Source organism: Thrips palmi, unplaced genomic scaffold, assembly GCF_012932325.1.
Source record: "Thrips palmi isolate BJ-2018 unplaced genomic scaffold, TpBJ-2018v1 HiC_scaffold_3, whole genome shotgun sequence".
Taxonomy (NCBI): Eukaryota; Metazoa; Arthropoda; class Insecta; order Thysanoptera; family Thripidae; genus Thrips; species Thrips palmi.
This window is the reverse complement of record NW_023144630.1, coordinates 6676787-6701898: the sequence shown is the minus strand read 5'-3', so window position 1 is coordinate 6701898 and position 25112 is coordinate 6676787. Positions and strand designations below refer to the sequence as shown.

The window sequence follows — 25112 nt, the reverse complement described above, 5'->3', positions numbered from 1 at the left end:
AGAACGAACCAAGCTGATTGGACTCAACTTTTTTGATTTTACAGTGAACGGAGTCGCTGGCCTTTAAGGCGAGAGCAACGCGAGGTGGGCCGAAACTTGGGTAGCAATGGACAGTATCCCTGGGACAAAGGCCGGGTGAAGCTGCACTTCGTTGTCACGCACTCCAAGTCAGGTTAGATCAACAAGAGTAAGTAAGCTAATAAACATCTCTTTTGTACACGTCGCACCTTTTCTCTAACATTATTTTACTGTTTCCCTTACAGTCGTTTCCTTGATGCGAATAAGTCACACGGGAATTGTACATACGAAAGAAACATTAACATCGAAGTCTATGTGCAAAAGACTTTTCTTTGAAATCAACAACCAAAATCAACAACAAATATGATTTCTGTAACGCTTGCGATTTGAGCTTCAGAGGCCTCAGAACACAGAAATATTTACACTCACACTGCACTAGCTAGGTGCAATTAAGCCCAAACCCTAACGTTTTAACGTTTATAAGGCGCCGACTCTATAACAAAAACAACTGAAATATTCGGAAAGATTCTAATGTAAGTTCTTTCACATCCATTAATGTAATATCCCTAAATGATGTCGAACACTAGGTTCAATATTTACGTTTCTCTAGCCTTATACAGTTCAGTGGCCTGAAATTCGGAAAGCAATCAGATTCCCTACTCAACTCCACCAACAGAAAAAGCTGTAGTACAAAATATTTTAGTGTCTTTCCATCCTATTCCAACATATGTACAGCTTACTATTTATCAGTCTCACACAAACATATATGTAATACGTATATACATACAGAATGAAATATGTCAGCTAACTCACACAGTTTTATCAATAAATTTTATTGGCATTGTTGGGGAAATAAATTCATTTTGCTGAGGTGGACGAAGTTGCCATCCAGTAAAAGATAGCTGTGCAAAGGTCTCTTAAACACGACAATTTTTAAGTATCTGACTTTGACGCGGTTTTCCTACGTTTACCTTTCGATAAAAAAAACAGCGTCAGTATTACTGTACAATGTGCTGATGGGAAGTTGGCCAGGCCGAAATCCGTTCCCTCAAGCTAGAATGTCTTGATTTGAGGCAGTCTGCCTGATGGAGGTTACTCTGACTTTGATATGATCAGATCGTGTAGCGAGCCGCAAAGTATGCCAACGAGCAAAAACAAAAACAATACTCCACTGCGTGCTTGCCAATAGGAGCATGCTTTTCTAAAGTTTCAAACATCAAAACACAGTTAGTTTATTTCTCTCTTTTTCTTAAATCACCAGAAGAGTGAATACTCTTAACGCTAAAACACTTTTCTCTTAACAAATATTATAAAAATAAATACCATCCGCTCATTTTCTCTCCTTCTCTGACAGCCATATAGACTTGGCAACAACCTTCCAGTGAGGCGGCCATGCCTCTGTCAAGCAGTCGTCGACTCGACCAAACCGAACGCCACCGCGCAGCGCAGCGGGCCTGGCGAGGCAGCGCGCAGTGGATTTGCCAGAAGACCGGTGGAGGCGGCCAAAATTCTCGACGCGTTTCGAGCCCCAGAGTCGCTAAATGCGCCTCGAACCGAACGTGTGACCCCACCAGTGGATTGCTCGTTCGGGAAGCAATATATTGCTGGGGTCATATGCCCGATTCCAGTGCTCTCTAGAGACTCTGGAGCTCAAAACGCGTCTAGAATTTTGGCCACCTGCACCGGTCTTCTAGCCCACTGAGCAGCATCGCACTGGGGCCGGCACGGGATCGCGTTTGAATGTTCCCGGACGGCGTCGATCTGTGTCGACATGTCAAACTCGATAGCCAGAACAAAGTGCCTTCGAGGGGCTTGCGCCGGCCAGCGGCGCTGGGACGTGCTGGGAACCACAGGCGCGGATCCAGAGAGGGGGGACCGCTACACTGTCGCCTGACAGGCAGGCAACGAGCATCACTTCGCCCCTGTGAAACAAGGCAAGAAGTGCCATCTGCGCTTCAACCCCTTCAGGCCAGCCTGAATCCGCCGGTCGGGGAGTACACCGGGAAAGCGCGACAAACTCTAGCGCGAGAATGAGAGTTCGCCCCCCCGAGTGTCCTCGGCGTCCACGGCGTCCACGACGTCCACGGCGTCCACGGCGTCCGGGGTGCTGGCCGCTGGCGCCGCTGGCGCGTACACTGGTTTTTCACTCGTTGCGGCGCGCGTGGTGGTAGTGGGCGCGCGGGGCGCGCGGCGCGGCGTGCGACGAGGCCGACGTGGCCCCCACGGGCGGCAGGCGGCGCGGCGGCGGCGGCGGCGTGGGCGGCGGAGTGACGCCCTCCATGACGCAGCTGGAGGACTCCGCGATGATGCTCCCCGGCGAGTTGATGAGCGACAGGATCTCGGGGCTCGTGCCGCCGTGGCCGCAGTCATCGGTCACGTCGAACACCCGATCCTGGACAAGCACCTCGACGTCAAGACACGATTTCGATAGAAAACTCCAAACCGAGCGTATGACCCCACCAATGGATTCCTCGTTCGGAGAGCAATCCATTGGTGGGGTCACACGTTCGGTTCGAGTCCCATTTAGCGACTCTGGAGCTCAAAACGCGTGCAGAGTTTCGGCCGCCTCACAGTGGGTCAGAAGACCGAAGGAGGCGGCCACAAACTCCAGACGCGTTTTGAGCTCCTGTGTCGCTAAGCAGGATCGAACCGAACGTTTGACCACACCAATGGATTCCTTGTTCGGAGAGCAATCCATTGGTGGGGTCACACGTTCGGTTTGAGTCCCATTCAGCGACTCTGGAGCTCAAAACGCGTCCTGGATTTTGACCGCCTCCACCGGTCTTCTGGCCCACTGTGCGCCTCCAGCGGTCTGCAGGAAGCGAGGTCGAACTGCAGGACACTTACCGCCGTCCGGTCGTACTTGAGTTTCCGCATCCAGCCGCGGTAGCCGCCGAGGCCGCCGCTGCCGCCGGCCGTGCTGGAGCCCGCCGAGCCGCCGCTGCCGCCGGCGGAGCTGCCGGCGCCGGACTCCCGCTCCGCCAGGTAGTTGGGGTTGGAGTAGGTCAGCACGTGGCTGGAGCCGGAGTTGCCGGCCCGCAGCTTGTCGCTGTCGCTGCGCGTCGAGCCGCCATCCCGACAGTGCAGCGCCAGCGCCACCGCGGCGGCCAGCGCCACGACCACCACGGCCACGGGGATGCCGACCAGCAGGACCCGCGACACCTGCAGCACCAGCAGCCAGCAGCAGCATCAGCACCGGCGCCACCGCCAAGGACACCGCCGCCAGCGCCTGCGCAGCCAAGCAGGCGAAGCAGGCCGCCGGGCAGCCCACGCCGGTCGAGCTTAACGAGGTGCTGGGAGGGGAACGAGGTGCTGGGAGGGGAACGAGGTGCTGGGAGGGGAACGAGGTGCTGGAGGGGAACGAGGTGCTGGAGGGGAACGAGGTGCTGGGAGGGGAACGAGGTGCTGGGAGGGGAACGAGGTGCTGGGAGGGGAACGAGGTGCTGGGAGGGGAACGAGGTGCTTGGAGGGGAACGAGGTGCTGGGAGGGGAACGAGGTGCTGGGAGGGGAACGAGGTGCTTGGAGGGGAACGAGGTGCTTGGAGGGGAACGAGGTGCTGGGAGGGGAGTGAGGGGGAGAAGCACTGCGGGTAGGAAGGGGGACTGGGTTCCGAATCGTCAGAGGGGCGAGGTGTTTGTGGCGTGGCGTCCATGCGAAAGGTGAGACTACCATGACGGGGGCGTCTACGACTCTCTCGGGGTGCAGTCAACGGGAAGGGACAGGGAGACCACCGTGGCCAGACGACCGTTGGAGGCGGCTGAAACTCTGGACGCGTTTTGAGCTCCAGAGTCTGTAACTAGGACTCGAACCGAACGTGTTACCTCGCCAATGGATTCCTCGTTCGGAGAGCAGTCCATTGGTGGGGTCACACGTTCGGTTCGAGAGCCATTAAGCGACTCTGGAGCTCAAAACGCGTCCGGGATTTGGACCGCCACCACCGGTCTTCTGGCAAATCCACTGTGGACAGGGAGACTGGAGGCCAGGACCGGCCGCTACGTACCGGGGACGCCTTGGCAGTGGCGTTGTGCGTCGCGTCGTCGGGGGCGTGCGGCAGGCTGCCCTCCTCCTCCTCCTCCTCGTCCTGGTCGTCACCGTCCACCTTCTCCGGCCTCTTGGCGAAGCCTGCAACCAGAGTCCGCGCTCAGCTACGAGAGAACGAGGAACGTGAACTGGAAACACAATGCAGCGTGCCACAGTGTGGGACTCAAACCGAACGTGTGTCCCCACCAACGGATTCCTCGTTCGGAGAGCAATCCATTGGTGGGGTCACACGTTCGTTTCGAGTTCCATTTAGCGACTCTGGAGCTCAAAACGCGTGTAGGGTTTTGGCCGCCTCCAGCAGTCGTCTGGCCCACTGTGCACAGGGCACGGAGGGCGTCCTTACGCTGGGTGCAAGTGTCCTTTTCTCTCCGCCTCAGAAGATCTATTTCGCTGAGCCTGTCCGGGCAGGCGCACAGCACGTCGTCGGGCCGCGGCAGGCAGAGGTGCGAGCAGCCGCCGTTGTTGTCGCCGCACGGCGGGGCCTTGGCGCGCCGCTGCTTGGAGGCGGACACGGCCTTCAGGTCCTCCACCTGGTCCAGCATCGTCTCCACCGTCATGCGCTGCCTCGCCGACTGCTTGGCCGCGCGCTCCAGCGTGCGCTTCGCGAAGTCCGTCCAGTAGATGTGGTCGCCCAGCTGCCGAAAGCAAACAGTTTCAAAGTATTGCTCAGCAAATATTCACTGCAAAAATTTCCGTGGTTTGGCACGGAAAATGTACGGAAAAATGGGGTACCGCGGGTACGGAAAAGGTACGGACCTTCTGCACTGGTTCTCTGTGGTTCCCATAAGGATCTCATGTAAACGGGTACAGAAAACATGTACAGAACCTCCGTGGTTGGCAAGGTACGGACGGTCCAGGTAAAACATTGGCCAGAGATGTTCCGTATAATTTCTGTACTTTTTCTATCAGTGAAAAAAAAAGCTAATTTTTTGATCAATTTCTTTTTGAAATTTTTAGCAGATGACGCATTTACTCAAAAACATACATAGAAAAGTGAAAATGTGAAGAGATTATATGGTTAGCCGCCCCCCTCTTTTTTTCTTTAAATTGTTTTCAATTTTCATTTTTGATTTGTTTTATTTCAAAAAAAAAATGGTGTTCTTTTGTATGGCCAATGCTTGTCGCGACCATCTTCTTGAGACGGCTAGACCAGAATGAAAAACGTGACGAACGAAGACGGCTGGTCAAACACCGGCAAGCAAACACAGATGGGAGACGATTAATGTGTGCTCGGGGAACGCTTGGCGGTTCGTGTGTGTGTGTGTGTGTGTGTGTGTTTGTGTGTGTGTTAGTGTGTGTGTTAGTGTGTGTGTTAGTGTGTGTGTTAGTGTGTGTGTGTTAGTGTGTGTGTGTGTGTGTGTGTTAGTGTGTGTGTGTTAGTGTTAGTGTGTGTGTTAGTGTGTGTGCTCGCTCCTGTCACCAACCGGCTCCAACCGGAAAGGAAGGCAGCTTGTTTTCGTCAAAGCGCATCCAAGCCAGATGCACCACTTGATTGTAAACGGAGTGGATGAATGAGTCATAAACAAACAGTAGTAGGGCAAATAAAATCTAGCTTTGAATTTCTTTTAATACGTTAATCTAACTTGAGGAATCGCAAATTCGATGATGGACTTCAGGCTGGAGACTGCCATTGATTCGGCCTTGACTATGACCTCGATGGTTACCTTTGACGATGCATTTGACTTTTAATTTTAACCTTGACTTTTACCTTGATGGTGATGTTGGCAAATACCCCTTACTTTTCCTTTAAACCTTGACTGTGACCTTGCAAGGGAGTGCATGATGACCTTGGTGATGCCCTTGACTTTTACTTTAACCTTGCTGACGACCGTGGCGACACCCCTGTGACTTTGACTGTAACCTTGACTTTGACCTTGGTGATGACCTTAGCGATGCCCTTGACTTTTACTTTAACCTTGCTGACGACCGTGGCGACACCCCTGTGACTTTGACTGTGACCTTGACTTTGGCCTTGGTGATGACCTTAGCGATGCCCTTGACTTTTACTTTAACCTTGCTGATGACCGTGGCGACACCCCTGTGACTTTGACTGTAACCTTGACTTTGACCTTGGTGATGACCTTAGCGATGCCCTTGACTTTTACTTTAACCTTGCTGATGACCGTGGCGACACCCCTGTGACTTTGACTGTAACTTTGACTTTGACTTTGGCGATGCCCTTGTCTTTGAATTTGACCTTCACTGTAACCTTGACTGGGCTTTCGCCGATTAGCCGTCCGTTGCCTCCACTCACCAGGGTGAGCCCGTACACCTTCTTGGCCTGCTCGACGAGCTGGATGCGTCCGTGGCCCTGGATGTCGCACGTCTCGATGCGCGCGCGCCCGTAGTTGGCCCAGTAGAGGCGGCTGCTGGCCACGTCCAGGGCCAGGCCGTTGGGCTTGTCCAGGTCCGTGGTCACGATGTCCATGCGCTCCGAGCCGTCCATGTTGGCCCTGGTGATGGTGGTGCCCTCCTCCTTGCCGTTCTTGCCCCACACCGTCCACACCATGATCCTGCACGACGGACAGACACGTTCATGCACAACCCAGTAGCGCTTGATTTGTGAAGCACAGTGGACGCGTTTTGAGCTCCAGAGTCGCTGAACAGGACTCGAACCGAACGTGTAACCCCGCCAATCGATAGCTCTTCGAACGAGGAATCCATTGGTGGGGTCACACGTTCGGCTCGAGTCCCATTTAGCGACTCTGGAGCTCAAACAGTCTCCACACTCGGGGGCGTTCTGCCTCCGCACTTGGTTGGACTGTCTCGTCAACCTACCCTTTCTTGGGGTGCAGGACGATGGCCCTGGGCGTGCCCGTGGTGGTGGTCACCAGCAGCTTGCGCATGGTGCCGTCCATGCGCGCCACCTCGATGCTGCGCCGCTTCGCGTCGGTCCAGTACAGGTTGTCGGACAGCCAGTCCACGGCCACGCTCGTGGGCTCCGACACGTTCTTCACGATGGTCGTGGGGTAGTACCACTTGTGCATGCTCACCGTGCTGCCAATCAAAAGCGGCTCTCAAAACGGGGGACTGGGTGAGGGCTGTGGGTGCTGAGCCCGTGACCCGGTGCTTGAAACGAAGTGCACAGTGGGCCAGAAGACCCGTGGTCGCGGTTTAAATTCTAGACTCGTTTTGAGCTCCAGAGTCGCTAAATAGGACTCGAGTCGAACGTGTGACCCCACCAATGAATCGCTCTCTGAACGAGGAATCCATTGGTGGGGTCAAACGCTCGGTTCGTGTCCCATTTAGCGACTCTGGAGCTCAAAACGCGTTCGGGATTTTGGCCGCCTCCACCGGTCTTCTAGGCCACCGTAGGGAGTCTGCTTACTTGATGTGGCCCGCTCTGATGTCGGCGTACACGACGAGCTGCTGCTCCCAGTGGAAGTCCACGGCCACGGCCTTCTGGATGAGCGGCACGTCGAGGAGCACGTCGTGGAAGCGCTGCAGCGAGTTGACGGCGATGCGCGCCAGGCCGTCCGGCGTCGCGAACACCAGCATGTCCGTCACGTTCTTGTCGCACGTCACGCCGTCGCGGCTCATGAGCACGCCCGTGGGGCACTCGCAGGTGTAGCGGGCCGGCGGCGGCGCGCGCAGGCACAGGTCGGAGCAGGGCGCGTCCGCGCACACGTTCTCGGCCAGCTGGCCGGGCTGCGGGACAAAGACGAGGGTCAACGATGCCGCAGTGGGCCGGAAGACCGGCGGAGGCGGTCAAATCCCGGACAGGTTTTGGTCTCCAGAGTCGCTAAATGGGACTCGAACCGAACGTGCGACCCCACCAATGGATTGCTCTCAGACCGAGGAATCCATTGGTGGGGTCACACGTTCGGTTCGAGTCCCATTTAGCGACTCTGGAGCTCAAAACGCGTCCGTCATTTCGACCGCTTCAACTGTTTTTCTCGCCTACTGTGAGACGCTGACGAGGTTTTAGAGCGCCTGCGGAGTCCCGAGTAGGCAGCCCGCTTTACTACTGTGTTCTGCGGGCCGGTCTACCCCCGACGCCATTACCATTACCATTAAGGGCTAGACCACACATGATCATCACTCACTCGCACGCACAACGCTTCAGAACGCCTGCAGAGTGCCGGGTAGGCAGCCCGCTCCACAACTGTGTTCTGCGGGCCGGCCTACCCCTGACTTCACAGGCGCTACCCCCTCCTCTCTCTCTCTCTCTCTCTCTCTCTCTCTCTCTCTCTCTCTCTCTCTCTCTCTCTCTCTCTCTCCATTCTCCTCTCTCCTCTCTCCATCTCTCCAAGTGCCATTCATGCTTTTAACAAGTTTTCTGGCTTCAAATTCCTTAAGTATGGAAATGTTACTACTTTTAAAAACAACCTGAAATGTCAACTCCTCAATAAATATTAGTCATCCTCTGGACTGTGACACTGTATTTCTTAAGTATTTGTAAAATGTATGTTTTCAATCATGTTAATATCTTGTGAGAGCGGTACTGACGCTCGTGGGACTTCCCAGTCTCGTTGTCAAGTACCTAAAATAAATCAATCAATCAATCAATCTCTCTCTCTCTCTCTCTCTCTCTCTCTCTCTCTCTCTCTCTCTCTCTCTCTCTCTCTCTCTCTCTCTCCCTCCTCTCCCTTCCCCTCGCGGCCGCGCTACGCGCGCTACTCACGTCGATGGCCCTGACGTCCAGCAGGTCGGGCAGCCCCGGGCGGATGACGCTGTCCTCGGTGACGTTGACGGGGCCGCTCTTGGGCAGCGGCACGCGGTGCAGCGCGCCGGACGCGCCGCGGTAGCCGAAGTAGATGTTGCCGCCGAGCACGGCCAGCCCCGCCGGCTGCTCGCGGAGGCGCTGCAGCAGCAGCACGCGCTCCGAGCCGTCGAACTTGGCGGACTCCACCGTCAGGAGCATCACGTCGGACCAGTACAGGCGGTTCTCGTACACCGCCATGCCGCCCGCCCAGCCCATGTTGTCCGTCACGATGCGGGTTCTGGACAAGCAGCCCGGCATCAGCGTCACACCCTGCCCCCAGGGCCGGACTGGCTCATAGAGGGCCCCGGCAGAAAATTGTCAAAAGGGCCGCTGCTCCCCCCTCCTCGCAAGTCGAAATCCTCTAGATAAATTTGTTACGACAACCCTTGTGATTTTCCCTGACTCTGAAATTGTGAGAAATGATAAATTACCCAGGGTTAGTTTCTATCTAGCAGCAAAACATTAGCAGCGGTAAACTGCGAGCGAAGCGAGCCTTCAAATTTTTCTAATGCAATTTAATTTCTCCCAAATGACGAAACGAAACATGCATATCTTTTAGTAGCTGGTTCACAGCAAACTAAACATTGTTGCAAGTTTTTCAGGACTGACCTGGCCTGCTCGGAACTCATCGAGCTGATGATAGATTCGTTTCACGCGATTCCGCATTCTATGCGAGCGAAGCGAGCTAAAAGCCAAGGCCTATTGTGTGTTTAAAATGCAATTCCTGCCAGTTTGAAGGGGGCAGCACTACGAATTAAAGTTATTTCGGGTCTATTTGAGGCTCAGCGGCCACAGAGGCCTCGCAACTGTAAGTTGGGGGCCCCGACAACGCCGGGGCCCCGGCATATTTTTCTGCCCAAATGCCCTGGCCAGTCCGGGCCTGCCTGCCCCCTCCACAGCGGACTTGCCAGAAGAACGGTGGAGGCGGCCGAAACTCTAGACGCGTTTTTAGCTCCAGAGTCGCTGAACAGGACTTGAACCGAACGTGTGACCCCACCAATGGACTCCTCGTTCGGAGAGCAATCCATTGGTGGGGTCACACGTTCGGTTCGAGTCCCATTTGCCGACTCTGGAGCTCAAAACGCGTTTGGAGTTTTGGCCGCCTCCACCGGTCTTCTGGCCCACTGTGCTCGGCACGGAGGACGGCGCTTACCGCTCGCGGCCGTCCATGTGGGCTCGCTCGATGCGGCCGTTCGGCTGGTCCCAGTCCGACCAGAACATGAGGCCCTCGGAGTAGTCCAGCGCGAGCGCGCAGGGGTTGCGCAGGTCCTCCCACACCAGCACCTTCCTATTTTTGCCCGTCAGCTCGGCCACCTCGATGATGCGTCGTCCGGAGTCCGTCCAGTAGATCTGGGGCGAGAAATTACAGGATTAACACCCAACAATTAAACACCGTCAATCAAGAAAAAAATAAAGATTTTATTTTAAATTTGAGCTTGTATTGTAAATATCGAAGAATCAGCACTTGACCTAGGCGGTGCACAGTGGGCCAGAGGACCGGTGGAGGCGGCCAAAACTCCAGACGCGTTTTGAGCTCCAGAGTCGCTGAACAGGACTCGAACCGAGCGTGTGACCCCACCAATGAATTCCTCGTTCGGAGAGCAAGCCATAGGTGGGGTCACAAGTTCGGTTCGGGTCCCCATTTAGCGACTCTGGAGCTCAAAACGCGTTGAGAGTTTTGGCCGCCTCCACCGGTCTTCTGGCCCACTGTGCGTGACCTTGACTCACCTTCTTGCCGACCGAGTCCACGGCGAGGCCGTAGGGCGTGTCGATCCCGCTGGAGACGATGGGGTGGCCGCTGTCGCCGCCGGGCGCCGCCCTGGTGATGGAGGACTCGACGGTGTCGCTGGTGTAAATCTCGCCGGTCTCCTTGTCGGCGTCCACGGCCACCGTGTTCTCCAGGCCCATGTAGCCCAGCAGCACGTCCATCATGTAGGGCATGCCGAGCGGCACCTTGCGGACGTCGTTGCGCCGCGCCAGCAGCAGGTAGGGCCCGGCTGCAGCTCGCACGTCTTGCCGTCGCCGCCGGGGATCATCCGCCAGCCCACGGGGCACGCGCAGCCCGCCAGGTCGGGGTTGTTGGCCAGCAGGCACACGTGGGAGCAGCCGTAGTTGCCGATCTGCGGGCAGGCTTGAGGTCAGCGAAGACCGCCAGGACGGCGATACACGGTGGCTTTGCCAGAAGACCGGTGGTGGCGGTCAAAACCCCCGACGCGTTTCGAGCTCCAGAGTCACCGAATGGAACTCGAACCGAACGTGTGACCCCACCAAAGGATTGCTCTCCGAACGAGGAATCCATTGGTGGGGTCGCACGCTCGGTTCGAGTCCTGTTTAGCAACTCTGGAGCTCGAAACGCGTCTATGGTTTTAGCCGCCTCCACCGGTCTTCTGGCCCACTGGTTGCGACCTACATTTTCGCAGGCAGTGATCACTTGCGTGCGACGCTGGTGGAAGACGCTGATGCCCAGCAGGCCCGTCACGCCCGCCCGCACCGTGTAGTTCTCCTCCTTGAAGAGCAGGTTGATGTCGTTGGTCTTGGAGTCGGTCCAGTAGAGGCGGTCGCCGTACACGTCCAGCCCCAGCGGGTGCGGCAGGCCGTCTGCGGAATCCGAACAAGTCGTCAGTAGTCGCCAGGAAAACAACCAAATAAGCTGCACCTCGGGTTAGTTGAAATATTTTTCGAAACTCTGGACGCGTTTTGAGCTCCAGAGTCGCTAACCAGGACTCGAACGGAAAGTCTGACCTCACCAATGGATTCCTCCTTCGGATAGCGATCCATGGGGTAACACGTTCAGGTCGAGTTCTGTTCAGCGACTCTGGAGCTCAAAACGCGTCCGGGATTTCGACCGCCTCCACCGGTCTTCTGGCGCACTGTGCGGCGGGCCCGGCTGGCCTCACCTTTCACCATGCGGCGGTCCGTGCCGTCCACGCTGACGCTCTCGATGACGCCGAGGCCGGGGTCGCTCCAGTAGAGCCGCCTGTGCTCCTGGTCGACGGCGAGCGCGCCGGGGGAGATTAGGCGGTCCGAGATGAAGGCCTTGCGCTTCTTGCCGTCCATGCCCGCCACCTCGATGAGCTGCTTGGAGCCGCCCCAGCTGGACCAGAACATGAGCCCGCCGGCCGGCCACAGCGCCAGGTGCCGCGGCCCCGACAGGTTCCACAGCAGCACCACGCGTTTGTTGCCCTCCAGGTTCGTCGTCTCGATGCGCCGGCTCTTGTGGTCCGACAGGTACAGGCGCCGACGCACCCAGTCGATGGCCAGCCCCATGGGGTCCTCTGCGGGGAGGGAAGGGAGGCCGGCGGTCAGAGTGACAGTGGGACAGAGTGACACAGTGACAGTTACAGAGTGACAGAGTGACAAAGTGACAAAGTGACAGAGTGACAGTGACAAAGTGATAGAGTGACACAGTGGCAGATTGACAGAGTGACAGAGTGACGGAGTGACAGAGACATAGCGACAGAGTGACAGCGTGACAGTGTGACAGAGTGACAGTGCGACAGTGTGACAGCGTGACAGAGTGACAGCGTGACAGAGTGACAGCGTGACAAAGTGACAGTGTGACAGAGTGACAGCGTGACAGCGTGACAGAGCCACCCACCCAGGTCGGTGTTAATGATGACGCGCTGCTCGGAGCCGTCGCGCCGTGCCCTGGAGATGGCGGCGGACTTGTAGTCGCTCCAGAAGATGGAGTCGTCCTGGGCGTCCCAGGTGACGGCCTGCGCGTGGCGAATCTCGTCCACGGGCAGCACTACGTCGCGCGCGGCCGCGCCCAGCCCCAGGGCCACGGTGGGGCTGTCGCGGTCGGCCCCGCCGGACGCCGAGCCCGTGATCTCCCGCAGGCGCACCTCCTTCTTGCGCACGTACACCAGCACGCTCTTCGGCATGTACTCGCACGTGCGCCTGCAAGACGAGGGGGTGAGTTGTTGTCTCCACCGCACCACAGTGGGCCAGAAGACCGGTGGAGGCGGCCGAAACTCTAGACGCGTTTTGAGCTCCAGAGTCGCTAAACAGGACTCGAACCGAACGTGCGACCCCACCAATGGCTTCCTCGTTCGGAGGGCAATCCATTGGTGGGGGCAAACCCACTAAGCAACTCGAGAACTCAAGACGCGTCCGGGATTTTGACCGCCTCTCTAACGGCCTTCTGGGCCGCAGCGTCGGAACCGGCCGGAGGCAAGATGGGGTACTGGATGACGTACTTGTCCGGACCCAAGGTGACGCCGACGGGGCAGACGCAGGTGAAGCCCTTGGCGTTGGGGAGGCACATGTGCGAGCAGCCCCTGTTGCCGCGCGGGCAGTGGTCCCGGTAGGAACGCTGTCGCTTCGGGTGGCAGCTGCAAGCGGACACGCCACCGTAAATCACATGTTGGTTCCAAAGGGCTCCACAGATCGGTGGAGCCGGTGTAAATTCTAGACGCGTTTTGAGCTCAAGAGTCGCTAGCCAGGACTTGAACGGAAAGTCTGACCTCACCAATGGATTCCTCGTTCGGAGAGCAATCCATTGGTGGGGTCACACGTTCGGTTCGAGTCCCATTTAGCGACTCTGGAGCTCAAAACGCGTCCAGGATTTTGGCCGCCGCCACCGGTCTTCCGGCGCGCTGTACCTGTGGATCTGCATGGGGATGTGCAGGCGGTCCAGCACGACGTGCACCCGCTTGCCGGTGTCCTTGTTGGCGCCCAGGACGCTGCGGGTGTGCCAGTCGGTCCAGTACACCATGTCCTCGAAGATGGTGAGGGCGAACGGGTGGGGCAGCCCCTTGGACAGCACCACCTTGCGGTTCTTGCCGTCCAGGTCGGCGCTCTCGATCACGTGGTGCATGGCGTCGGCCCAGAAGATGCGGTTCGTGTCGTAGTCCAGGGCCAGCCCGTTGGGCCACACCACGCCCTGGGTCACGATGGCGCGCCGGTTCTGCCCGTTCATCTCACACCGCTCGAGTTTCGGCTTGGGGCCTGCACGTTAAAAAAAGGGATTAGTTCAACTGTGGAGCTAGTCAAGAGCAGCAAACTAATCATTAGACTTAATATTGTAAATTTATAAAAAAAAGCTGGTTTTAGCGGGATTTGATCCTAAGCACAGTGAGCCAGAAGCCTGGTGGAAGCAGTCCAAATCCCGGACACGTTTTGAGCTCCAGAGTCGCTAAATGGGACTCGAACCGAACGTGTGACCCCACCAATGGACTGCTCTCCGAACGAGGGATCCATTGGTGGGGTCACACGTTCGGTTCGAGTCCTGCTTAGTGACTCTGGAGCTCAAAACGCGTCTAGAGTTTCGGCCGCCTCCACCGGTCTCGGCGAAGCCATGGCGAAGCCTCTCACCCCAGTCGGTCCAGAAGACGGCCGCCTCGCCGGGGTGCACGGCCACGTCGCGCGGCTTGTCCAGGTCCGTGTGCGCGATGGTGGTGGGCATGGAGCCGTCCAGGTTGGCCACGTCGACGCGGCGCAGCTCCGAGTCGCTCCAGAACAGCAGGTTGTGCACCCAGTCCACGGCCAGGCCCACCACGTTCTGCAGCCCCCAGCGCATCACGTCGTGCTCCAGGCTGCCGTTGATGGTGGCCTTCTTGAGGACGTGCATCGAGTAGTCGGACCAGTAGATGGCGCCCTCGCGCCAGTTGAAGTCGAGCGCCACGGCGTTCTGCAGGCCCTTGAGCACGGTGCGGGACCGGCCGTTGTTCAGGTTCACCTGCGGAGAGCGCGCGTGAGTGGCGAAGCACAGTGGGCCAGAAGACCGGTGGAGGCGGCCAGAACTCCAGACGCGTTTTGAGCTCCAGAGTCGCTGAACAGGACTCGAACCGAACGTGTGACCCCACCAATGGATTCCTCGTTCGCAGAGCAATCCATTGGTGGGGTCACACGTTCGGTTCGAGTCCCATTTAGCGACTCTGGAGCTCAAAACTCATCCAGGATTTTGTCCGCCAGAGTCGCTGAACCAGGACTCGAACCGAACGTGTGACCCCACCAATGGATTCCTCGTTCGAAGAGCAATCCATTGGTGGGGTCACACGTTCGGTTCGAGTCCCATTTAGCGACTCTGGAGCTCTGCACGCGTCCGGGATGGGTGTCGCTGGCTCACCTGGCGGATGTCGACGCGGTTGGTGAGCAGCAGCGTGGCGGCCGCCTCGACGCTCTTGCAGCTGCGCTTGTCGGGCCGCAGCACGTAGCCGGAGCGGCAGGAGCACGTGAAGCTGCCCGGCGTGTTGGTGCAGTCCTGCTGGCAGGGCGGGTCCCACTCGTCCAGGCACTCGTCCACGTCCTCGCAGCTCTGGCCGTCCGCCGCCAGGCGGTAGCCCGGCCGGCACGCGCACACCTCGCGCGCGTCCACCGTCGCCATGCACAGCTGCGAGCAGCCCGACGACGAGGAGCAGTTGCGCGGCACGGGGCAGTCGCGCTCGTCTGCGAGGACCAGTGTAGCCACGTTAGGAACAAACGGACAGAACAAATCACGCTGCACAGTGGGCCAGAAGACCGGCGTAGGCGGCCGAAACTCTAGACGCGTTTTGAGCTCCGGAGTCGCTAAATGGGACTCGAACCGAACGTGTGACCCCACTAATGGATTCCTCGTTCGGAGAGCAATCCATCGGTGGGGTCACGCGTTCGGCTCGAGTCCCATTTAGCGACTCTGGAGCGCAAAACGCGTCCGGGATTTCGACTGCTGGCTCTGGCCCACCACGCACAGTGGACCAGAAGACCGGTGGAGGCGGCCAAAACTCTAGACGCGTTTTGAGCTCCAGAGTCCCTAAATAGGACTCGAACCGAACGTGTGACCCCACCGACGGATTGCTCTCCGAACGAGCAATCCATTGGTGGGGTCACACGTTCTGTTCGAGTTCAGTTCAGCGACTCTGGAGCTCAAAACGCGTCTGGAGTTTTGGCCGCCTCCACCGGTCTTCTGGCCCACTGTGCCACGGAGTCCTTGACTCACCGTCCCCGGCCAGGCAGTCCGTCTTGCCGTCGCACACGTGCTTCTTGGGGATGCAGCTGAAGCCGGCCGGCACGTCCAGCATGGCCTGCAGACTGAAGCCGGCGGCGGGCGGCGCTTGGGGCGCGGGCGTGGTGACGGCGGCCTCCTCCTTGCTGCACGTGTAGTGCGTCAGGTTGTTGCAGACCACGGCGTCGCAGGCCTTCTCGTCCTCGCCGTGCGGGCAGTCGTCCGTGCCGTCGCACAGCCAGGCCAGGTCGATGCAGTAGCCGTTGGAGCAGGCGTGCTGCCCCGTGGTGCAGGTGGCCTCCTGCGCCATGCCCGAGGCCGGGCCGCAGTCCAGCTCGTCCTCGCCGCCCTCGCAGTCGCGCTCGCCGTTGCAGCGCTGCCGCCCCGGCACGCAGTCCCCGGAGAGGCACCTGCAACACGGCGGCTCGTCAGTCACTGCTTTGCCATTCAGAAAACATTGCCCAAGGGATTCGGCTGTAGAGTCGCTAAATGGGACTCGAGCCGAACGTGTGACCCCACCAATGGATTGCTCGCCGAACGAGGAATCCATTGGTGGGGTCACACGTTCGGTTCGAGTCCTGTTTAGCGACTCTGGAGCTAAAAGCGCTTCGAGAGTCTTTTGCCGCCTCCGCCGGTCACCCATGTGGTTCAAGGACTGTTTTCGAGAATTTTAAAATTTTATTTTTTATTTTTGTTTCACTTTTTAAAAAATTTATTCATTCTTTAACTTCTATTTTCGAAAGATCCTTGTCAGTTTGAGGTGCTTACTGGAAGTCGCCCGGGACGCAGTTGAGGCCGGTGCGGCGCGGGCATCCCTCCTCGTCGCTCCAGTCGCCGCAGTCGTTGTCGCCGTCGCAGCGGTACTCCTCCAGGATGCACAGCGGGTAGCGGCACGCGAACTCGGCCACGGGGTCGCACGCTATCACGTCCGCGTCTGCGAGTGGAAGGTCAGCGTCAGCGCCCTTGCAGCCACAGTGGGCCAGAAGACCGGTGGAGGCGGCCAAAATCACGGACGCGTTTTGAGCTCCAGAGTCGCTAAATGGGACTGGAACCGAACGTGTGACCCCACCAATGGATCGCCCTCCGAACGAGGAATCCATTGGTGGGGGGTCACACGCTCGGCGCGAGTCCTGGTTAGCGACTCTGGAGCTCAAAACGCGTCTAGAGTTTTGGCCGTCTCCACCGGTCTTCTGGCAAACCCCAGTGCGGGCTCGATCGCCGGGCCGGTACTCACCGCAATTCTCCTCGTCCGACTGGTCGGGGCAGTCCATGACCTGGTTGCAGTGGTCCTCCGCCGGGATGCACGTCAGGTCCCCGCAGGCGAACTGGTTCTCCAGGCAAGGCCTGAAGGCAATTTTATCATCGTTTCTGACTCATGTTTTTGTTGTTGTTGTTTTTTTAAATTTAGAAATTGATTTGGTTGGACACTGACGTGGTGGTGCAGTTGTGCTCGTCCGAGTTGTCCCTGCAGTCGTTGTCACCGTCACACTTCCAGGTTTGCGGAACGCAGTAGCCGTTTGAGCAGGAGAACTCCTTGTTCGTGCAGTTGATCGCCGAGGCTGCGCGTCAAATCGAAACAAAAGCCATTAGCTCGAGCCCGCGCAGTGGGCCAGACGACCGGTGGAGGCGGTCAAAATCCCGGACGCGTTTTGAGCTGCAGAGTTGCTAAATAGGACTCGAACCGAACGTGTGACCCCACCAATGGACTCCTCGCATGGAGAGTAATCCATTGCTGGGGTCACACACTCGGTTCGAGTCCTGTTTAGCGACTCTGGAGCTCAAAACGCGTCTGGAGTTTTGGCCGCCTCCACCGGTCTTCTGGCCCACTGTGGAGCCGTCCCCGTTGACCCATTGCCCTTCTTACAGCACTGCATCTCGTCGGAGGCGTCGCCGCAGTCGTCGGTGCCGTCGCACACCCAGTGCGTGGCGATGCACCTGCTCGTCACCGGGCAGCGCACCTTGCCGGGGCCCTCGCACTCCTTGTCGCACTCCATCTCGTCCTCGCCCATCGTGCAGTCCTTGGCGTTGTCGCACCTGCACAGCCGCATAGCCGCGCGGTCATGGTCATCAGTTTTGAAACCGGAATCCATAGGTTCAAATCCTCAAATAAGTTGGTTTTTTTTTTGTGTTTTTTTAGAGAGGTTGGAGTGTTTGAGCTTTTTTTGGTTATCAAACCGAAAGTTGAAAGTCATAGGTTCAAATCCTCCAATATTTTTTCGTTTTTTTTTTTTCAGAGGTTGGAGTGTTTGAGCTTTTTTTGGTTATCAAACCGAAAGTTGAAAGTCATAGGTTCAAATCCTCCAATATTTTTTCGTTTTTTTTTTAAAGAAATGGAGTGTTGGCGTACCTGAGCTTCTCCGGGATGCAGGAGCACTCCCACTGGCAGAGGTACATGCCCTTGGGGCAGGGCCGGCAGGGCATGTTGGGCCTCGGTCGGTTCAGCCGGTTGTACGTTTCCATCTCCAGGTCGTCGTAGTGCACGGGGTGGTGGGGCGTGGTCCGGCCCGGTATGAAAGGCAGGTGCATCATGCCGGGCACCTTGCCTCCGTGACGGTATGCCAAGCCGCTGCAAACATCGAGGACCGCGGTTCAAATCCCGATTTATCGATGTTTTTTTTTAAATTTTTCGCTGCGCAAGGGCTTTGCACCCCCCTAAAATGAGTTCTTTGATAAAGAAAAATTAACTTTTCTTGTTTGTTTTTCAAAAAAATTTTCTTTATCCAAAAAAATTTTTGTATGCAAAAATTAAAAATTCTTGTTTTGAGACTTTTTTTCTCATAGAAAACCAAGAAAATGAAAAATCAAGAAACCATTTTTCTGGGTGTGGCACCAGCTGTGTCTCTCTTTTGAACTTGAGAACGGGCAGGGCTTGATATTTTGGCTTACATACTGCTATGCTGAAGGGCCTCCCTCCATGCGGGGGATGCATCACCAAGCAGCCCCCCTCTTCCCCCCTCTCCCCCCTCTTCCCCCTCTCCCCCCCTCCCCTCCCCCTAATTCTCCCTCCTCCGCCTCCTGGCACTCCGACTCCAACTGGATCGCCGCCAGCGAAATGAACGTCTCAGGAATAAGTTGTAGGTGCTCGCGAGGCGGAGCCTAGCAGAGCCATGGCGCAGCAGCGACTGGGCAAAACGCTAAGAACCGCTTTTCGGTGGCCGAGTGCGTAGAGACGCCGTTCTTCAAGGTCAAGGACTGACGTTCAAATCCTCGTGGGTTTGGTTTTTTTTTCTTGCTGTTTTGATTTCGAGCGTCTCTGTAAATGAACAAGTGGCTTGCACTCACGTAGCGAGCTGGTCCGGTAGGTTGGGCTGGGCGCGCTGGGGATGCGCGAGGTCGTGGAAAACGTAGGGCCGGTTGGGGCGGGCCGCACCTGCACGAGCACCGTCAAAAAACTCAATTCGTGTCGTAAACGAAAATAGGAGAGACAGGGAGAGAAAACTTGATGTTATCCAACGAATGTGGCGTTCGTTTCAACGTCTTGTCACGTCTTGTCACGATCGTTTGACCGTGACGCGCCCTTCGAACTTGAATGCACGTGACGAATGGTCAAACGAGCGTGACAGGATCCACGTTGCACAGTGGGCCAGAAGTGAATCACTCGAATCGAACGTGTGACCCCACCAATGGATTCCTCGTTCGGAGAGCATTCCATTGGTGGGGTCACACGTTCGGTTCGAGTCCCATGTAGCGACTCTGGAGATCAAAACGCGTCCGGGGTTTTGACCGCCTCCACCGGTCTCCTGGCCCACTTTGCGCTGTAGCGTCACACTCGCAGAAAAAATTAGAAAAGTGATAGCTTTCGCCTGCTTTAGCAGTGTGCCTTACCTCTGTGGGACACCGCGGAAGAGGCATGCCACCATGGGTCCCCGCTGGCGTTCTGGTGGGCTTCCACCACTGCAACACACAAAAACAACAATTTGCTTACTCGCAAACAAAAACAACACAAACACCAAAAAAAAAACGCGCGCTGTTGTCGCGTTTCGCGGCAGTCGGAGGCCTCCTGCCTCACGTCTTGATTGAGCTGCGACGCTCTCTGTCTCTCTCGCACTCACGACGCGTCCCGTGGGGCACCGTAGGTACCGTGGGGGTGCGAGAGAGACAGAGCGCTGCGCCGCTGGTCGTCCTTCGGCAGCCACTCGGTGGAGTCGGCGGCGGGTGCGGGCCGCTTGCAGGCCGGGGGGATGTTTGTCTCCGAGACGGGGGAGGGCGGTGGGACGGCGAGAGGGGTGGGGGAGAGAGAGGGAGAGAGAAAGAGAGAGAGAGAGAGACAGAGAGAGAAGAGAGAGAGAGAGAGAGAGAGAGAGAGAGAGAGGAGAGAGAGAGAGAGAGAGAGAGAGAGAGAGAGAGAGAGAGAGAGAGAGAGAGACGACGTGGGCGTAGTGTCGTCCCACGCAGACGCGATCTGGCCTCGGTCTCCATTCAGCCGGCAGCGAAGGCAGCCAAGGCAGCCAACAACAAGAATGAAGGGATCTGGCTGGAGTCGCGTCGTCGCCCCATCCTCAGCGCGAGGTTTAAAGCGATTCCGGTACCAAGTTGAAGTTGGCGGTGTACACTGTAAGCGTTGCCGCGTTGGAATAGCCAGGGTCGAGTGGAGTAATGACGTTTGCAAGGCCAGACGCCAGACTGTCGAACCAGAGCCGCGACCGACAAGGTGAGAGAGAGAGGAGAGAGAGAGAGAGAGAGAGAGAGAGAGAGAGAGAGAGAGAGAGAGAGAGAGAAAGAGAGAGAGGCGAGGCTCCGGCTCGTGGACCGTCCCGACCATGGAGAACAGAGAGAGAGAGACTCAGAGGGACTCTGAGAGGGAGAGACAGACCCAGAGAGAGACTGCCAAGCCGCCCCCGCAGCGGGGGTGGGGGGCCCGGCCAGGCCCCGACCAGGCCGAGCCACCCTGGAAGCTGGACGGGGGGTGGGGGCAAATCCGAGCGCCAGGCACTGAAATTACCCCCTCCCCTCCCCGGCGACGGCGTGCCTCCGCCGCGCCCCGCCACATACCACATGGCTATGAATGGACGCCCCCTCCCAGCCCCTGGAAGGGCCCTCGCAGGGCCTGCAGGGCCTCGCAGGGCCTCGCAGGGCCCAGGGCCGGCCCGCGAAGGCCTCGCCCCGGGTAGGCCCCCGCCGTTAGCCCCGCGGGTGGGGCGAACCGAAGGACCGGGGGCGGGGCGTGGAGGGGAGGGAGGGGGCGGGGGGAGGGGGGACTTGGCGAAGGGAAAGGAAGGGACTCGCTGTAGTTTGCCGTACTAATCCCATCGGACTGTCCGTGCCATCCACACCGCCATCCCAGCGCAGCAGCTCGGCGACGCACAGTGGGCCAGAAGACCGGTGGAAGCGGCCAAACTTCCAGACGCGTTTTGAGCTCCAGAGTCGCTAAACGGGACTCGAACCGAACTTGTGACCCCACGAATGGATTGCTCTCCGAACGAGGAATCCATTGGTGGGGTCACACGTTCGGTTCGAGTCTCACTTAGCGACTCTGGAGCTCAAAACGCGTCTAGAGTTTTGGTCGCCGCCACCGGTCTTCTGACCCGTCCGGCCTGGGACACACCAGTCTCTGTCGCACTCACGGTGCGTGCCGCAGTGCCGCGCGGGTGCGAAAGAGACAGGGCGACGAAACGCGCTGCGCGGAATCATCCCTGGTGGCGTTATACAATGAATTGGTGACGTCACGATCAAAGAGGCGGCAGCGAGCCAGCCAGTGTGCCGCGCGTGCCTCGCTGTAGACCGAGAGTCGTTTTTCTCGCTCTGTCTCTCTCGCGCCTGCACGGAACGCCGTCCATGAGTGCGGGAGGGACAGAGCGGCGAATGCGACGCTCGGAACCAGTCTGCGCCCTCACAGGGAGACCCCTCGCTCTGTCTCTCTCACTCTCACGCGGGCCGCCCCATGGGTGCGAGAGAGAGAGAGAGAGAGAGAGAGAGAGAGAGAGAGAGAGAGAGAGAGAGAGAGAGAGAGAGAGAGAGAGAGGGAGGCCTCCGACTCGGTCTCCTTTCCTGCCGAGTCCGGACGGGGAAGAGGGGGGGATGCTGGGCGTTCAAGGACGTCCCGACGCGCTGGAGGGAGGGGGGGAGGGGGAGGGGGGGGGGGGGGAGGGGGGGGGGGAGGGGGGGGGCGGTTGGGTGGTCCTGGGCCTGGCGGTCGATAGCGTGGTCCCCGCGGGGTGCGCCAAAACCGCGCATGCTTGGGGGGGAGGGGGGGGGGTGGGGGGTGCAAATGGGGTGCAAAAGGGGGTGGGTGGAGGTCGAGGCGTCTCATTCACTCTTGGGGCTCAGGGCTGCTGAAGCCCTAGCCCTATTCCCCCCCCCCCCCCCTGCGTGGCCCCCCTCGGAACAGGCTGTGTGGCCACAGGTAGCTCCCATTCACAGCTTGCCTACAGCAGGCATGACCTAGCCCCCTTCCGGCCCATGCACAGGGCTTGCCTATGGCCTGGGACACCCCCCCCCCCCCTGTAACAGGCTGTGTGGCCACAGGTTGTACCATTCACAGGGATCGCCTACGGGCATAGCCTAGGCCGGAAGATGCGGCCAAATCCCGCGGACGCGTTTTGAGCTCCAGAGTCGCTAATTGGGACTCGAACCGAACGTGTGACCCCACCAATGGGTTGCTCTCCGAACGGGGAATCCATTGGTGGGGTCACACGTTCGGTTCGAGTCCTCTTTAGCGACTCGTCGCTGCTTGTCGGGACGCGGGAGCCCCTGTGGTCGAGAGGTTAGGCAGCCCGCTCCTCCGCCGTGCGAGTTGTTGCCTATCCCGCCGTTCGCGGGCGCTCCTCAAACTTGACTTGGCTTCACGCAAGGCTGGCAGAGTTCAGCCGAATCGTCTCTGGGCACGCGTCACACAGTGAACGCGTCAAGACGAATTGCTACGCGATTTTACAAAATTTTCAGCACCCCCCCCCCAAAAAAAAAAAAAAAAACTCACTAATTGCGTGGGATTTTATGAGCCAATCCCCATGGCACCTTATTGAAACGTCATGGGGCTGCGCACGGTAAAAACAGATCCTGGTTTTCCCTAAGACACAGGTGATTTCCAGGAAGTTGAAAACCAGGAACCGTTTCTACCGTGCGAGTCGGCAGTGCGGTTAAGTGACATGGTGACGTGCCACTGTAAATTTTTAAAAAGGGGAATGCCCCTCCTTTTGGCGCCAGACAGGCGGCTGAAATAGGGCTGAAAGCGTTGCTTGGCCCCCGCCCCCGCCCCCTCCCCTTTTTTCGAAACATCTGCGCTGCCACTGCGTGCAGGCAGCTTTGCCGTTCCGGGAACGTCGTACGGACCCTCACAGGCCTCAGGGTTTTCCGTTGAGTATGTTGGCATGGTCCAAAAGCGTGCGCGGCCTGTTCGTAGAACGCTTCCATTGAAATCCCTCTTTCACCTTTTTCTCCTCTTTCGGCTCCCCGGAATCAGACAGACCTCCTTGAGTGAGGAGGGCCGACCATGCCAAGTTCGGAACGGAGCTGACGTAGGAAACGCTGCACAGTGGGCCAGAAGACCGGTGGAGGCGGACAAAACTCTAGACGCGTTTTGAGCTCCAGAGTCCCTAAATGGGACTGGAACCGAACGTGAGATCACACCAATGGATTGCTCTCCCAACGAGGAGTCCATTGGTGGGATCACACGTTCGGTTCTAATCCTGTTTAGCGACTCTGGAGCTCAAAACGCGTCCAGAGTTTTGTCCACCTCCACCGGTCTTCTGGCCCACTGTGCGCCCGCCAGCCGATAGCAAGCAAACTGCGCTCAAAAAATTAACTGTGGCATCAAAGGGAACGACTGGAATAAGAAGAAAATCTGTATGGTACACACCAAAGGTTATGAACAATTTTGAACGCAACATCAGAGGTTTTTTTGTGCCAACGAACTTTTATTCATACAAATTTCGCACGAAAAACTGCACATATTTGTGCGAAATCGCGAACAAATTTGTGCGTAGTTTCATCCGCACAAAAACATTTAGGGTGTACGAAATGCATTCGCTGGGAGACGAATTCGAAGGAATTGTCGGGTTGTCAACGTGAGCTCTTTGTTCCCAGCGGGGCGCTCCCTTTGTCCCCACAGAGGGAGTGAGAGAGGGATAGTGGGAGGGAGTGGGAGGAGTTGACAGGGAGTAGGAGGGAAAAACTGAGGGAGAGAGATGGCTTGAGGGTAAGAGAGGCAGGGCGGCGTGGATTCGACGTCGTCGACACACCGCTCGGCGGGGCTCCGCGGCACAGTGGGCCAGAAGACCGGTGGAGGCGGCCGAAACTCTAGACGCTTTTTGAGCTCCAGAGTCGCTAAACAGGACTCGAACCGAACGTGTGACCCCACCAATGGATTCCTCGTTCGGAGAGCGATCCATTGGTGGGGTCACACGTTCGGTTCGAGTCCCATTTAGTGACTCTGGAGCTCAAAACGCGTCTAGAGTTTCGGCCGCCTCCACCGGTCTTCTGGCCCACTGTGCGGGACGCCGGGGGCACCGCCCAGTCATCACCATGCAGGGGCGGATCCAGCGGCGGCGCGCAGCGCGGCGGCGCAGCCATGTCGATTCGGCATCATTTGCACGTCGCAGCTCCAAGCGGCCACCCCCCAGCCCAGCCCCATTCCGAGAATCCTTTCCGTCGCTCTGTCCCACTCGCACCGACGCGGGATGCCCTCTGAGTGCGAGAGAGACAGAGCGACTCTCGGAAGCAGTCCGCTGCGCGAGCGAGGGGCCCGTCGGTGAGCGAGACAACTGTTGACGCCCCGCCCCACCCACCACGCCCCGCCACCCTGCAGCGACTCAGCCTCCGGCCCCCGGGCAACCTCGGGGCAGGTCCAGGCAGCGCAGCGCAGCACAGTGGGCCAGAAGACCGGTGGAGGCGGCCAAAACTCCAGACGCGTTTTGAGCTCCAGAGTCGCTAAATGGGACTCGAACCGAACGTGTGACCCCACCAATGGATCGCTCTCCGAACGAGGAATCCATTGGTGGGGTCACACGTTCGGTTCGAGTCCTGCTTATCAACTCTGGTGCTCAAAACGCGTCTAGAGTTTTGGCCGCCTCCACCGGTCTTCTGGCCCACCGTGCGCAGCGCATGGAGCTCGCGGCCAATTATATGCAGGTCCCAGGTCGGCGCGCCGCCGCCCCCTCGCCGCCGGGGTCGCCGCCGCCCCTCCCGGCCCGTCGGCTACTTACACAGCGGTGCGGGGTGCAGCAGCACGGCGATGGCCACCGCCAGCAGGCCGTGCTTGGCCGCGCCCGCCATGGCGCAGGTCGTCCTGGGTGCCGCGCTGTGCTGGCTGAGTCGCACTCTGCCGCTTCGCCGCTGTGCCGCTTCGCCGCGCACAGGTTCACATGGTGGGCCGGAGCCCGGAGGCGGCCTGTCGGCCCGCAGCCTGCAGCCCCCGGGGGCCGCCCTCGCCCTGCCCGCCTTTGCTGCCTTGGCTTGGCTCCGCGCGGCGCGGCTCGCTAGCCTGT

The 25112-nt window shown here is 58.2% G+C and overlaps 1 protein-coding gene across 1 annotated transcript; it reads right to left on the bottom strand.

Moving 5' to 3' along the window:
• Window positions 1–1066: 1066 nt before the first annotated feature.
• Window positions 1067–24874, bottom strand: LOC117648469 (low-density lipoprotein receptor-related protein 4). Its single transcript, XM_034390974.1, is given in 27 exon segments — window positions 1067–1219; window positions 2950–3180; window positions 4020–4141; window positions 4404–4695; window positions 6315–6573; window positions 6839–7057; window positions 7389–7708; window positions 8685–9003; window positions 9919–10115; window positions 10494–10749; window positions 10752–10885; window positions 11176–11363; window positions 11663–12040; window positions 12364–12665; window positions 12965–13099; window positions 13370–13715; window positions 14082–14445; window positions 14836–15155; window positions 15685–16100; window positions 16459–16624; window positions 16925–17034; window positions 17123–17249; window positions 17555–17724; window positions 18038–18256; window positions 18973–19060; window positions 19516–19584; window positions 24831–24874. Coding segments are annotated over 24 exon segments (5706 nt in total). The 5' UTR covers window positions 18220–18256; window positions 18973–19060; window positions 19516–19584; window positions 24831–24874.
• Between the last annotated feature and the right edge of the window lie 238 nt (window positions 24875–25112).